At 39.9% G+C, this 13,966-nt stretch overlaps 2 protein-coding genes and 1 long non-coding RNA gene across 3 annotated transcripts in view; 1 reads left to right on the top strand and 2 right to left on the bottom strand.

Moving 5' to 3' along the window:
- LOC134805155 (dipeptidase 1-like) overlaps positions 1-6,307 on the bottom strand; it is a 132,942-nt gene extending 126,635 nt beyond the window's left edge. The window contains exons 1-8 of the mRNA XM_063778456.1: positions 6,171-6,307; positions 5,821-5,958; positions 5,296-5,433; positions 4,596-4,733; positions 4,071-4,208; positions 3,721-3,858; positions 3,196-3,315; positions 1,629-1,785 (exon numbers count right to left, since the gene is read on the bottom strand). Coding sequence (XP_063634526.1) covers positions 1,629-1,785; positions 3,196-3,315; positions 3,721-3,858; positions 4,071-4,208; positions 4,596-4,733; positions 5,296-5,433; positions 5,821-5,958; positions 6,171-6,307 — 1,104 coding nt within the window. The remainder of the gene's footprint in view (positions 1-1,628; positions 1,786-3,195; positions 3,316-3,720; positions 3,859-4,070; positions 4,209-4,595; positions 4,734-5,295; positions 5,434-5,820; positions 5,959-6,170) is intronic.
- Positions 1-13,966, top strand: part of LOC134804073 (probable cytochrome P450 303a1) — a 372,282-nt gene that overhangs the window by 39,904 nt on the left and 318,412 nt on the right. The gene's annotated exons all lie outside the window — the stretch shown is intronic.
- Positions 6,351-13,966, bottom strand: part of LOC134804166 (uncharacterized) — a 105,947-nt gene continuing 98,331 nt past the window's right edge. The window contains exon 3 of the long non-coding RNA XR_010146087.1: positions 6,351-6,487. This is a non-coding gene — a long non-coding RNA (uncharacterized LOC134804166). The remainder of the gene's footprint in view (positions 6,488-13,966) is intronic.

The following is a 13,966-nucleotide window of genomic DNA, read 5'->3' as shown; positions in this document are numbered from 1 at the left end:
CAGAGTGGCGCTCTCTTGTGTCAGAGGCCAAGATCCTCTTTGGGTCACTGAGCCAGTGATGTATGTATGTATGTAATAAACGTAAACATTCAATAATTATGTCCTATAAAAACGTTCCAGAAAGTTGAAGTCGCCATCAGATATGTCGGAGCGGCCAAAGTCACAAATATCTGAACACGCCTCTATTGTCAAGGCGTTAGAGTGCGTGTTCAGATATTTTTGAGCACCTCGGCCGCTCCGATATATCTGGTGACGACTGTACTGGTTTGTTTGATCCTCGACCCGCTTACGTTCACTAAGATTTTAAATCGATGGCAATTTGTTACCGATTCACTTGGTAGTGCCCTCAAAGGACTGGGACGGTATTCTATCAATATCTACTTAACTGTTTTGAGCAGAGGGGCTACCGCGAAAACCGAAATTCGCAAAACGCGGGGATGTTTCTCTTTTACTCCAATGAAGGCGTAATTAGAGTGACAGAGAAAAAATGCCCGCGATGCTTCGATTTTCGCGGTTATATGAGCTTGTGAGCGTTCTGACTGAACGTCTAGCGAGGTCAACAAGGAGCAGTTTTGGCCATGGTATGATAATATACTCCGCCTGGTACTCTCTTCCGACCACGTGACTGACACGAGCCTACGTCATCATGCGACAGCGCTATATGATAATATGCGATAGCGCTATACAAAGTGGCAATGTTATTGTGACGTAGGTTTGTGTCACTCTGGGAAGAGAAGACCATGTTTTATTGGACTATGGTTTTGGCCGAAGGGCGTCAAGTTCCGGCTGTTCCGCAGCCGTCTCCCTGATTACGGGGTTTCGTAATTCATCGCAACCATAATGTGTTTTTAGTTTTAAGATATATTTGCTAGTTGTAAGGTATCTATTTAAGACGAAACAGGAGCTGAGTTTTAAATATTTTAGGTAAATATACCCGTCTCGCTAACGGAAGCGGCACCTAAAAGTAGTGCGATAAGGAATCATGCGTAAAAATCTCAAAAATCGAGGTTTCGTACTCCTCTGTTTCCTCCTCCAAAACTTAACCAATCGTAACCAAATTTGGAAATCTAAATGAATATGAAATTATCTGTGTCGGACCGTTTTGCTTTTTTGGCTAATTGATATCAGTTTTGAATGCCACGCCTCTCATTGCGGCATAGTCAATTAGGCCATTTTGGCCATTTTTGAAGGGCTCTAGCGCCTTAAAAAACAATAATATCAAAAAAGCAAAACGGTCCGACACAGATATTGACAATATTAATCTGTGTTGAAAAAATCATTGCTCTAGCTTCAAAAACCACGGAGGAAAACGAGGAGTACGTTTGTATGGAGAAATGACCACTCCCGTTGGCTCTTAAGGGGCTACCCGAGGTTTTCATCGATTTTTGACAAGTTTTGAATCCTATATCCTTTTTTTCCACTACAGTTAGAATTATAAGACAAACGGTTATCGGTTCTTCAATCTTTTATCTTCGGTTTTGACTACCGGATTTTGAAAGAAAAGAATACTTATATAGAGATAATTATAAATATAAATTTCGTTACTTCTAAATAATGATTTGTAAAATTCTAGCAGTTTTTCGTATTTAAAAGATCTAAAAACCTATAAAATAGGTGGTATAACTTACCTGAGCCCCGACCATTCCCTCGCGCAGTCTCGGCAAGTCTGTGTGTGAGTATTTGGACTTGGACCAGGGTTCCACGCGCGTGAGGTCGGTATCTAGCTCGAACTCGTTGATCTGGTTCCGTAGGAACTTGCGGATGTTCCAGGGCAGGTCGTTGTGCCTGAGGAAAAGGTTTATTATTTAGTTTTTAGGGTTCCGTACCCAAAGGGTAAAACGGGACCCTATTACCAAAGCCATATGTAACTTCGTATAAAATGAATAAAGTCTAAGAAAAAAACGTGCCTCGGAAATCAAGAAAAAGTCATTCTCGGATAGATGGCGCACACACCTTTAGCCTATACTCGGCTGGATGGCGTGACGACATCGTTTCATATTTAACAATTTTAACGCATAGATATCAGTGAATGAACATGGGTCAAAATGATAGAAAAATAATAAAATCATTTATCCATATAAATATACATTTCTTTGATAATTTTATACGTTTTCATTTTGAGTTTTAGTCGTGTGTCGATAGATGGCAGTAAATTTACTGTGACTACAAAATTTACTATGACAGGACCCCTCTATACTATCTATTCTCTTTGCTATTACTAAGATTTCGCTGTCCGTCTGTCCGTCCGCCCGTCTGTCACCAGGCTGTATCTCACTAACCTTGCTAGCTATCAAGGTTGAACAGTTGAAATTTTCACAGATGATGTATTTCTGTTGACACTATAACAAGAAATACTAAAAAGTACGGAACCCTCGGTGGGCGAGTCCGACTCACACTTGTTTGGATTTTCTTACATCGCAATAGCTGTTGGAAATATACGAGTAGATATAGGGGTCATCCATTAATTACGTCACACGAATTTCTAGGTTTTTTGACTCCTCCCCCCTCCTTGTCACACTTAGTCACATTTGACAAACCAAGGGGAGGGCTTGGTGTGACGTCACATTTTTTCAACGAAATCGGCAAATCGAGTTAAGTATTATTAATACTTTAGCATAATTTTTGACAAAAGAAATATTAGTAATTTTATAACGCAAAACGGATTAGCATAAGGAATTAAACGAATAATAACGATTATCTTTCCAAAATCACTGATGAAATTAATGTGAAGTCACAAAGTTTGTGACTACCTCCTCCCCCTTGTCACAACATGTCACATTTTCTTGACCCCCTCCCCACCCCCCTAAACGTGTGATGTATTAATGAATGACCGCTTATACTGAAATTACAAGTTTACAAACATTACAAGTTAAATAAAAGTTTATAAAAATCACCAATCCTCCCAGTGCCCAGGGTTGGGAATGAACCAGCGAGTTCTGCATTATTGGCAAACGCCTTTACCCATAATTTACATTGAAAGTATGTGGCAAGGCAGACATTGTATCTTAGTTGGTAATTAAATTTTTCACGGATGTGTATGGAGTTGCAATCCTTAATGAATCTGAGTTTTATTTAGCCACCCAGAGGCCTATGAAAAGGTCTCTTCGTTTCATTCCATTTTGAATATTTATTTTGACAAATCGATTAATTTGTCTTGGCAATTATTGGCGGCTAGAGATTACGACAGCTACTTACCCATCAGTAAGCGGCACTTCCTCAAGTATCTGCTTGGCTATCTCAAGCCTCTCGTGGTCATAGCTAGCGGCAGCGACTACTGCAGTGATCGCGAGCAGTATGCACGCTATCGAGCGACGTTAGCATGGGTTCACCATCCTCACTAGAACAATCACTTGTGTGAACGGTCACTTACCCATCAGTAAGCGGCACTTCCTCAAGTATCTGCTTGGCTATCTCAAGCCTCTCGCGGTCATAGCTGGCGGCAGCGACTACTGCAGTGATCGCGAGCAGTATGCACGCTATCGAGCGACGTTAGCATGGGTTCACCATCCTCACTAGAACAATCACTTGTGTGAACGGTCACTTACCCATCAGTAAGCGGCACTTCCTCAAGTATCTGCTTGGCTATCTCAAGCCTCTCGCGGTCATAGCTAGTGGCAGCGACTACTGCAGTAATCGCGAGCAGTATCCACGCTATCGAGCGACGTTAGCATGGGTTCACCATCCTCACTAGAACAATCACTTGTGTGAACGGTCACTTACCCATCAGTAAGCGGCACTTCCTCAAGTATCTGCTTGGCTATCTCAAGCCTCTCGCGGTCATAGCTGGCGGCAGCGACTACTGCAGTGATCGCGAGCAGTATGCACGCTACCGAGCGACGTTCGCACGGGTTCACCATCCTCACTAGAACAATCACTTGTGTGTACGGTCACTTACCCATCAGTTAGCGGTACTTCCTCAAGTATCTGCTTGGCTATCTCAAGCCTCTCGCGGTCATAGCTGGCGGCAGCGACTACTGCAGTGATCGCGAGCAGTATGCACGCTATCGAGCGACGTTAGCATGGGTTCACCATCCTCACTAGAACAATCACTTGTGTGAACGGTCACTTACCCATCAGTAAGCGGCACTTCCTCAAGTATCTGCTTGGCTATCTCAAGCCTCTCGCGGTCATAGCTGGCGGCAGCGACTACTGCAGTGATCGCGAGCAGTATGCACGCTACCGAGCGACGTTCGCACGGGTTCACCATCCTCACTAGAACAATCACTTGTGTGAACGGTCACTTACCCATCAGTAAGCGGCACTTCCTCAAGTATCTGCTTGGCTATCTCAAGCCTCTCGCGGTCATAGCTGGCGGCAGCGACTACTGCAGTGATCGCGAGCAGTATGCACGCTATCGAGCGACGTTAGCATGGGTTCACCATCCTCACTAGAACAATCACTTGTGTGAACGGTCACTTACCCATCAGTAAGCGGCACTTCCTCAAGTATCTGCTTGGCTATCTCAAGCCTCTCGCGGTCATAGCTGGCGGCAGCGACTACTGCAGTGATCGCGAGCAGTATGCACGCTATCGAGCGACGTTAGCATGGGTTCACCATCCTCACTAGAACAATCACTTGTGTGAACGGTCACTTACCCATCAGTAAGCGGCACTTCCTCAAGTATCTGCTTGGCTATCTCAAGCCTCTCGCGGTCATAGCTAGCGGCAGCGACTACTGCAGTGATCGCGAGCAGTATGCACGCTACCGAGCGACGTTCGCACGGGTTCACCATCCTCACTAGAACAATCACTTGTGTGTACGGTCACTTACCCATCAGTTAGCGGTACTTCCTCAAGTATCTGCTTGGCTATCTCAAGCCTCTCGCGGTCATAGCTAGCGGCAGCGACTACTGCAGTGATCGCGAGCAGTATGCACGCTACCGAGCGACGTTAGCATGGGTTCACCATCCTCACTAGAACAATCACTTGTGTGAACGGTCACTTACCCATCAGTAAGCGGCACTTCCTCAAGTATCTGCTTGGCTATCTCAAGCCTCTCGCGGTCATAGCTGGCGGCAGCGACTACTGCAGTGATCGCGAGCAGTATGCACGCTATCGAGCGACGTTAGCATGGGTTCACCATCCTCACTAGAACAATCACTTGTGTGAACGGTCACTTACCCATCAGTAAGCGGCACTTCCTCAAGTATCTGCTTGGCTATCTCAAGCCTCTCGCGGTCATAGCTGGCGGCAGCGACTACTGCAGTGATCGCGAGCAGTATGCACGCTATCGAGCGACGTTAGCATGGGTTCACCATCCTCACTAGAACAATCACTTGTGTGAACGGTCACTTACCCATCAGTAAGCGGCACTTCCTCAAGTATCTGCTTGGCTATCTCAAGCCTCTCGCGGTCATAGCTGGCGGCAGCGACTACTGCAGTGATCGCGAGCAGTATGCACGCTACCGAGCGACGTTCGCACGGGTTCACCATCCTCACTAGAACAATCACTTGTGTGAACGGTCACTTACCCATCAGTAAGCGGCACTTCCTCAAGTATCTGCTTGGCTATCTCAAGCCTCTCGCGGTCATAGCTGGCGGCAGCGACTACTGCAGTGATCGCGAGCAGTATGCACGCTATCGAGCGACGTTAGCATGGGTTCACCATCCTCACTAGAACAATCACTTGTGTGAACGGTCACTTACCCATCAGTAAGCGGCACTTCCTCAAGTATCTGCTTGGCTATCTCAAGCCTCTCGCGGTCATAGCTGGCGGCAGCGACTACTGCAGTGATCGCGAGCAGTATGCACGCTATCGAGCGACGTTAGCATGGGTTCACCATCCTCACTAGAACAATCACTTGTGTGAACGGTCACTTACCCATCAGTAAGCGGCACTTCCTCAAGTATCTGCTTGGCTATCTCAAGCCTCTCGCGGTCATAGCTAGCGGCAGCGACTACTGCAGTGATCGCGAGCAGTATGCACGCTACCGAGCGACGTTCGCACGGGTTCACCATCCTCACTAGAACAATCACTTGTGTGTACGGTCACTTACCCATCAGTTAGCGGTACTTCCTCAAGTATCTGCTTGGCTATCTCAAGCCTCTCGCGGTCATAGCTAGCGGCAGCGACTACTGCAGTGATCGCGAGCAGTATGCACGCTATCGAGCGACGTTCGCACGGGTTCACCATCCTCACTGGAACAATCATTTGTGTGTACGGTCACTTACCCATCAGTAAGCGGCACTTCCTCAAGTATCTGCTTGGCTATCTCAAGCCTCTCGCGGTCATAGCTGGCGGCAGCGACTACTGCAGTGATCGCGAGCAGTATGCACGCTATCGAGCGACGTTCGCACGGGTTCACCATCCTCACTAGAACAATCACTTGTGTGTACGGTCACTTACCCATCAGTAAGCGGCACTTCCTCAAGTATCTGCTTGGCTATCTCAAGCCTCTCGCGGTCATAGCTGGCGGCAGCGACTACTGCAGTGATCGCGAGCAGTATGCACGCTATCGAGCGACGTTCGCACGGGTTCACCATCCTCACTGGAACAATCATTTGTTTTTGTGTGTATGGAAAAAACTATTTGGTTTTAGGACCCTCGCTCACAGATATAAAAAGTTCTTGAATCGAGGAATATTATTTTGGTCAAACTCTAGACTGTTCAGGTCTTTCCTTTGGACATACCCAAAAATTAAGGGGTATACGAGTAAAGGTTAATTTTCTTATTTATCTGCATTAGTTCTGATTTAATTAACCGCTATCCTACTTTGGTTAATTAATAGATCAGTTGAAGCGGATTAGGAAACTAATTATATTAATAATTAGCTCGGATCCGCGACTAAAGCTCCGATTAAGGGCGTCCGCTAGCTGGAGCGGGTGAGCGGGTTGACGAATAATAGTATGAGCGTTTCTAACTGTAGGCCTACCGCGAACCACGTTTCGACGTGTTGCCTCTCTGTCGCACTTGTAAATTCGTACTTAAGTGTGACAGGGAAGCAACACGTTCGTGGTTCGCGGTAGGCCTCTGGCGCGAGCGCGTGCGACGGATTTTACCTACAATGGCACCCGCACCTTTTGCTGACTGTATAGTCACAGTATAATAAAGAGTACTAACGTACAGTATGGACACTCCCTGCCTCCCGTTGAAAGTGCCGCCCACCCGCTCTCGGTTACCTCTCAGTTACCGGCTGGCAAGGACGCGACGACGCGGTGCGCAGAGCGGGGGCCACGTAAAATATTCAAATATTAAACAAATATTTACAAAACCTATCAGATCACACTGAAAACAACACAATATCTATATGAACAAAAAATCATGTTTTCAACTTACGTAATATTTTGGTGGCCTGAATTTCCTTACAAAAATTTTGTTACTTCGTTTATACTGATTCAAAATAGGAAACTATTGTATAAATCGAGCTTAGATCCACCTTACAGTATAATACGATTCTTATTTCTTCCTAATTCGCGCAATGAATTTTGAGTCATTGAGGTCATACAAAATGGCGGGAACCCTAGCACGTCTAATCTCACTCACACAAGCATGGTACGCGACCTTAGACTACCTACCTACACGAGCTTAGACTGTGTGCGTAGGAACCCGTTTGTTTCATACATTTGATCGCCAGTGTCCGAGGTGTGGTATAGTCCATGGTATAATAATATACTCCGCCTGGTACTCTATTCCGAGATTCGCGTATGACCTAACTGACACGGGCCTACGTCATCATGCTGTTTACAGGTTCTCAAACTTTAAAATGTGGGAGAATTTTAACCAACGGTGAAAATTATTTTAACGGCATTAATTTTAAGTTATTCATGTAGAAACATAGTAAAATAAAACAAATCTAATGTATTAAATTAAACTTTATTTATCTATACAAGACAAACGTTTGAAAAACTAATTCACAGTTACACATTAATTACCAAGCTTACGGCGTGAAAAGTTTGGAAAACACTGCGACTGCTGACACTGAGCGAGAAGGAAATAACAATTAACACGCGTTCGACAAGGATGACGGTCAGGGCATGAAGTTATCTAGATCCGAATTGTCAAATGTGACAGAGCTATCCTGTGTTGTCAGTAGTGTAAACAGAATTACCCGAACGTCTGAAATTTCTGTCGTGAATCGGAAGATATTGCTAACGAATAATTAAAAATGACGTGTTATTGTAAAATTTAAGATAAAATACATATAAATGAAAATTATAAAATTATAAAGAAATATTTTAACTTATTAACCATAGGTATAATGTACCCATGTAACATGTTATGTTGAAATAAAGTGGCAATGTTATTGTGACGTAGGCCCGTGTCACTCTGGGAATAGAAGACCATGTTTTATTAGACCATGGTATAGTTAAAATTTTTTGAACTGATCTTGTTCACTTACCTGTACTAACAATGGCATTGTTCTATTACAATCCTATTATCTGCTTTTGTTCTTGTAGGCGCCAACCAATTTACTTACAAAATAAGTTAGAAGTACAATGCATGTATATTGAATTCTAAACCTTATTTCTTGTTGAATGGGGTTAAAATGGTCTAAAAAGATAATATCATATTCAATCTTTTGGAAAGTCACATGCACCTTAGCCACGACAGGGACGTATTCGGTGTTAAATAAAATACGTAGAAAGATAAAAATGTTTATTTATTATACATATTAGTTAACAAAAATAATCACATTTAATCAAAATCAACAAGTTCTTATACAAATATATATCAATCTTCAATCTGCAAAATATTTTACATACTACTAGAGCCAAAAAAAGATACATAAGTGTATATATAAAAAAATAATCCCATGTATCCAAAACCAACAGATTCTTATATAAAAACATGCCTATAATCTTAAAACTATAAAATATTTTACATACGTGATATACATATTAAATAAAATATGCAGAAAGATAAAAAAAGTATAATTATTATACATATATAATCTCTAATATATAATCTCTAAATAAAAATAATATATAATCTCTAATATATAATCTAAATATCTGTTTATCATTCGGATCATCATAGTAGTATGTAAAACATTTTGCAGATTGTAGATTTACATATATTTGTATAAGAATTTGTTGATTTTGCTTATATTTGATTATTTTTGTTAACTAATATGTATAATAATTATACTTTTTTTATCTTTCTGCATATTTTATTTAATATGTATATCACGTATGTAAAATATTTTATAGTTTTAAGATTATAGGCATGTTTTTATATAAGAATCTGTTGGTTTTGGATACATGGGATTATTTTTTTATATATACACTTATGTATCTTTTTTTGGCTCTAGTAGTATGTAAAATATTTTGCAGATTGAAGATTGATATATATTTGTATAAGAACTTGTTGATTTTGATTAAATGTGATTATTTTTGTTAACTAATATGTATAATAAATAAACATTTTTATCTTTCTACGTATTTTATTTAACACCGAATACGTCCCTGTCGTGGCTAAGGTGCATGTGACTTTCCAAAAGATTGAATATGATATTATCTTTTTAGACCATTTTAACCCCATTCAACAAGAAATAAGGTTTAGAATTCAATATACATGCATTGTACTTCTAACTTATTTTGTAAGTAAATTGGTTGGCGCCTACAAGAACAAAAGCAGATAATAGGATTGTAATAGAACAATGCCATTGTTAGTACAGGTAAGTGAACAAGATCAGTTCAAAAAATTTTAACTATATAGTCGTACGGTTTTAAGATGTCGGAATCCACTTGAGAGATTACCTGCCGATGAATGGCATTGCTATCTTTTGTTCAAGCAAACCGCTAATTACGTGTGCAAAATAACAACAAAAGACTCCATACACATAACAACTTTACCTCTTGAAAAATAGAGTTAGAATTACAATAGCAGGTACTCGATACCTATACGACCTTTTGGAATTTGGAGCCGTGGTCGCCCAGGTACATAATTTGTTTTTGTTTCATGTTTAATTTCCAAAAGGTTCTATATCGAGTATGTACTTACTATTGTAATTTAACTCTATCCTTCAAGCGGTAAAGATGTTATAGTTAGGGATGTAACGATACATGATTTTGCCGATACGATACCGATACCGATATTTGAAGTAAATAATCGGCGATTCCGATACAGATACCGATATCAATGGCACAGTGTGTAGTTAGTTAATAAATCAAATAAATAAGGAATTATAAACTTAATATGCATAAAACATACTTATGTTAGTTATGTATAATAGACACTGGATTTTATGTGAAAAGTGTGAAAAACTGTAAAACTAATAAAGAAAAATGCCAAATCCAAATCAAAGAAAACATATATTTAGGTAACCATCAAGCAATCAATGCAAAAGTAAATCCAAATCAGTAATTATAGTTCACTTTAGGTAGATTTTTTGTTATGGAAACAAAGTTTATTCAAATTATTAGCAGCGTCATTCGTTTCGCGCGCTTTTCTAACTGTGATATCGGCTGAATTTAAATCGGCGATGCCGATATATCGGCCTGCCGATTATATCGGCCGATATATCGGTATCGGTATCGGTATCGTTACATCCCTAGTTATAAGTACCTCTTTAGAATATTTTGTTGTTATTGCATTTCATTTTGCACAGGTAATTAGCGGTTTGGTTTAACAATAACAATGCCATTCATCGTCAGGTACTCTCTCAAGTGGATCCCGACATTTTAAAACCATTCGACTATACCAAACCATAGCGTACTAAAAACATCATTCTCTCGTAAAGCGGATAAAAGGTTGAGAGCGATTAAAACATGAATAACCGACAGGAAGCAATATTTGCTTAGCATGCGGAGATTGGAGACCGATCACAAGGAATTGATTGCAATCGGGACTTGGATCGCTTTTACGACTTCCACATTATTCTGTACTCTATACAGATCACTCACTTCTAGAGGCTGCATGTAACTCGTGGACACTATGCAAAAGGTCATAAACATTGTATTGTATGGTTAACTCTTTCGCGTCTTTCCGGAGACATCGCAAAGTTAGTTTCTAAAGGTTTCACGCTGCATCTATCTTGAGACACAAATAAGAAAAGTCCTGAAATATGTAAGTACCTACAGAATAGATAAAATGCATAATTGTTTTCAATCGTATTTTCTCGGAAACGTTCGTACTTGTCGTGCTACTTCTGTCAAGCTTAGTACCTACCTACTTTTTGTACCAAGACTGACTGAAATAGCAAGACACGTTCATATGTTTCTCTGAAAATACGATGAAAAATAATTATACACTACATTGTATTGATTAAGAAAAAACCTTTTAGTAAAATGTGTTTGTCCTACAACGATTGTATTGTATATTAAGTAGGTACTAGACTAATTTCAAACACTCATTTCAGTTGTATCCACGTTTCCAATTAAGAACTTCAACAAAATTCAGTATTCTTAGTACTTTACATAATTTAAAAGCATTTAAGTATGAGTTTTTTTTCTGATTAAGGACACGTTTTTACATGCATCACCGATTGACTAATAACGGATTGTCACATAAAAAAATAGTGACGAATAAATTTAAAGTGAAAGTTGCTCTTTACAAAAATTTGGCTCTTTTACGATACTTCTACTATAATTGCTTTATCATCGGAAGATCAGCGCAAGCATCATGCTGAAATGAGATCATTTCCTGGCACTTTCCCTTTTCTATAGGTATTTTTCTCTCTTGTATAATTTTCTCTTTCGTGTTTGTGCTTACGAATAAATAATTTCCATTTCTGTTTTATTTCTATTTCAAATCGCTCGTAATGCAGCATCTACTGGAGGTATTCTATCTCTGTCACTCGCATGGCAGCTACCGTAAATCTGTTTTATCGTCGACACTAAAATCGGCGCCATCTTGATATTGTGTTGTTGGATTAATCTTGCATCAACAACAATGTATGTACAGTCGCCATCAGATATATCGGAGCAGCCAAGGTGCTCGCAAATATCTGAACACGCCTCTATAGTCCGCGCCAGTTAGCGTGTTCATACAATTTTTCCAATAGGTAACGGAATGGAAATAAAAATCTAAGGATCATTTATTATTTCCTTTTAGGACGTTAACCTCGTAAGATCCACCATGGAAAGTTTTCCAATTTTTAATTTCAACCTTGTTCCATTAGTAAATTGGCACGAATTTCGTTTGTTTTAAAAGGCATTAGAACAAAAGAAATACTACTTTACTTGTTTCATTGAAAGGTTCAAATTAGATTGCAATCTATATGTATGTACATTTAAATTATACATACATTACACACTCAGGAGGATAACATAGTGAATTCCAAATCTATTATTTCAAATAAAAAAAAACTCCTACGTTAATCTTAATATTTTAAACCAATTTTGCCAAAGATACCTTACACCATTTTGGAAAAGAGCTAATACTCTTCGAACTGCTGGATCAATTTTTATCAAACATAGGAACACATACACACACATAATAAAACTGCATCTAAACAGTCCATCCCTTTAAGAGCTCCGATGCCACAGACAGACACGCAGACATTGGCGTCAAACGTATAACACCCCTTTTTTGCGTAGGGGGTTGCCTAGGCTTATTTGTCAATCAAAGCTACCGCATAATCTACGGAGCCATACAGCGCCATCTACATCAGCTGTCACAAGCACGAAATTATCTTAGATTTTTCCATCACAATCAATGATATTTTGCTGTGTATGCAAACTAAAAAAAAATATCTGTGTGACCGAGCTTTGCTCGGAAAACATATAAAAATTCAAAAATGCTCGTTTTCTCAGATAAAACCTAGCTAGATCGATTTATCACCTCCGAAAACCCCCATATAGCAAATTTCATCGAAATCGTTAGAGCCGTTTCCGAGATCCCCGAAATATACATATAAAGGGTACCTATATAAAAAAACACAATAACTGCTCGTTTAAAGATATTAGATAAGCTCGTTCGAGCGAAATATACCTAGATACTGAGAGTAATATGTGGCTAACCGTCAGAAAAGGGTCCTTTGTGGCTGCCACTAGTTAGACACTGACATATTCGCTAACGTCTGTGTTTATTTTAAATAAAATTAACTTTAAATATAATTTCCCCTCTGATAAGTATTTAAGCTTACAAACACTTATAAAAGCCATTAAATCGCCTTTTATCTGTATCTGAAAGAATCCATCCATTCTCAACTCTATAAATCTTGTCCGTATCTACTTCCAAAGAAAACGTTCAAACATTTTATCTCACTCTAATTACTTGAAAAATTCATCGATTCTCGCTTTCTATCTTATCTTTCGAAGAGTGGCGTTTACATTTATAAAATCAGTTGTTGATTTGATATTAAAGCCAATTTGACGTACATCTGACCTCAAACCGATTAGAATGATATTGGAATTTGGAATCATATCGGTTAGAACTTAGATGTAATTCGCGCGGGTGTCTCGCTCGCTTTAATACATGTACGGACAAGTCAGAGCTAAATTAACACGCGAATGACAGCTAACTGATATGATTCCAATATCATTCTAATATCGGTTAGATGTAAGGTGCACGTTGGAATTGCCCTGATGTATATATTATTACACTAGAACACGTTTATTAGTTAAGTAAGTATAATAACTCGGAAATGTAATATAAAATATTGAATAACCGATCACAAATAAAAAAGAAATTGAATAGTTCAAGACGTGTAATCCTATTACGGTAGAGGTCGCTAGGCGCCTCCCAAAGGCGCTTATAAATAAATAAATATCAAGGACATTTTTACACAAATTGACTAAGCCCCACGGTAAGCTCAAGAAAGCTTGTGTTGTGGGTACTCAGACAACGATATATATAATATATAAATACTTAAATACATAGAAAACAACCATGACTCAGGAACAAATATCTGTATCATCATACAAATAAATGCCCTTACCAGGATTCGAACCCGGGACCATCGGCTTCATAGGCAGGGTTACTACCCACTGGCCTAGTATCAACCTAGTGTAAACCGGTCGTCACTTATTATGAGTGATATGATGGAGATATTCGCTGTCTTCGAGTGAAGTCCCGGTTGTTC

The sequence above is a fragment of the Cydia splendana genome, chromosome Z (assembly GCF_910591565.1).
Source record: "Cydia splendana chromosome Z, ilCydSple1.2, whole genome shotgun sequence".
In the NCBI taxonomy this organism is placed as follows: domain Eukaryota; kingdom Metazoa; phylum Arthropoda; class Insecta; order Lepidoptera; family Tortricidae; genus Cydia; species Cydia splendana.
Note: the sequence above shows the minus strand (reverse complement) of the source record. Positions and strands in the feature narration are given on the sequence as shown.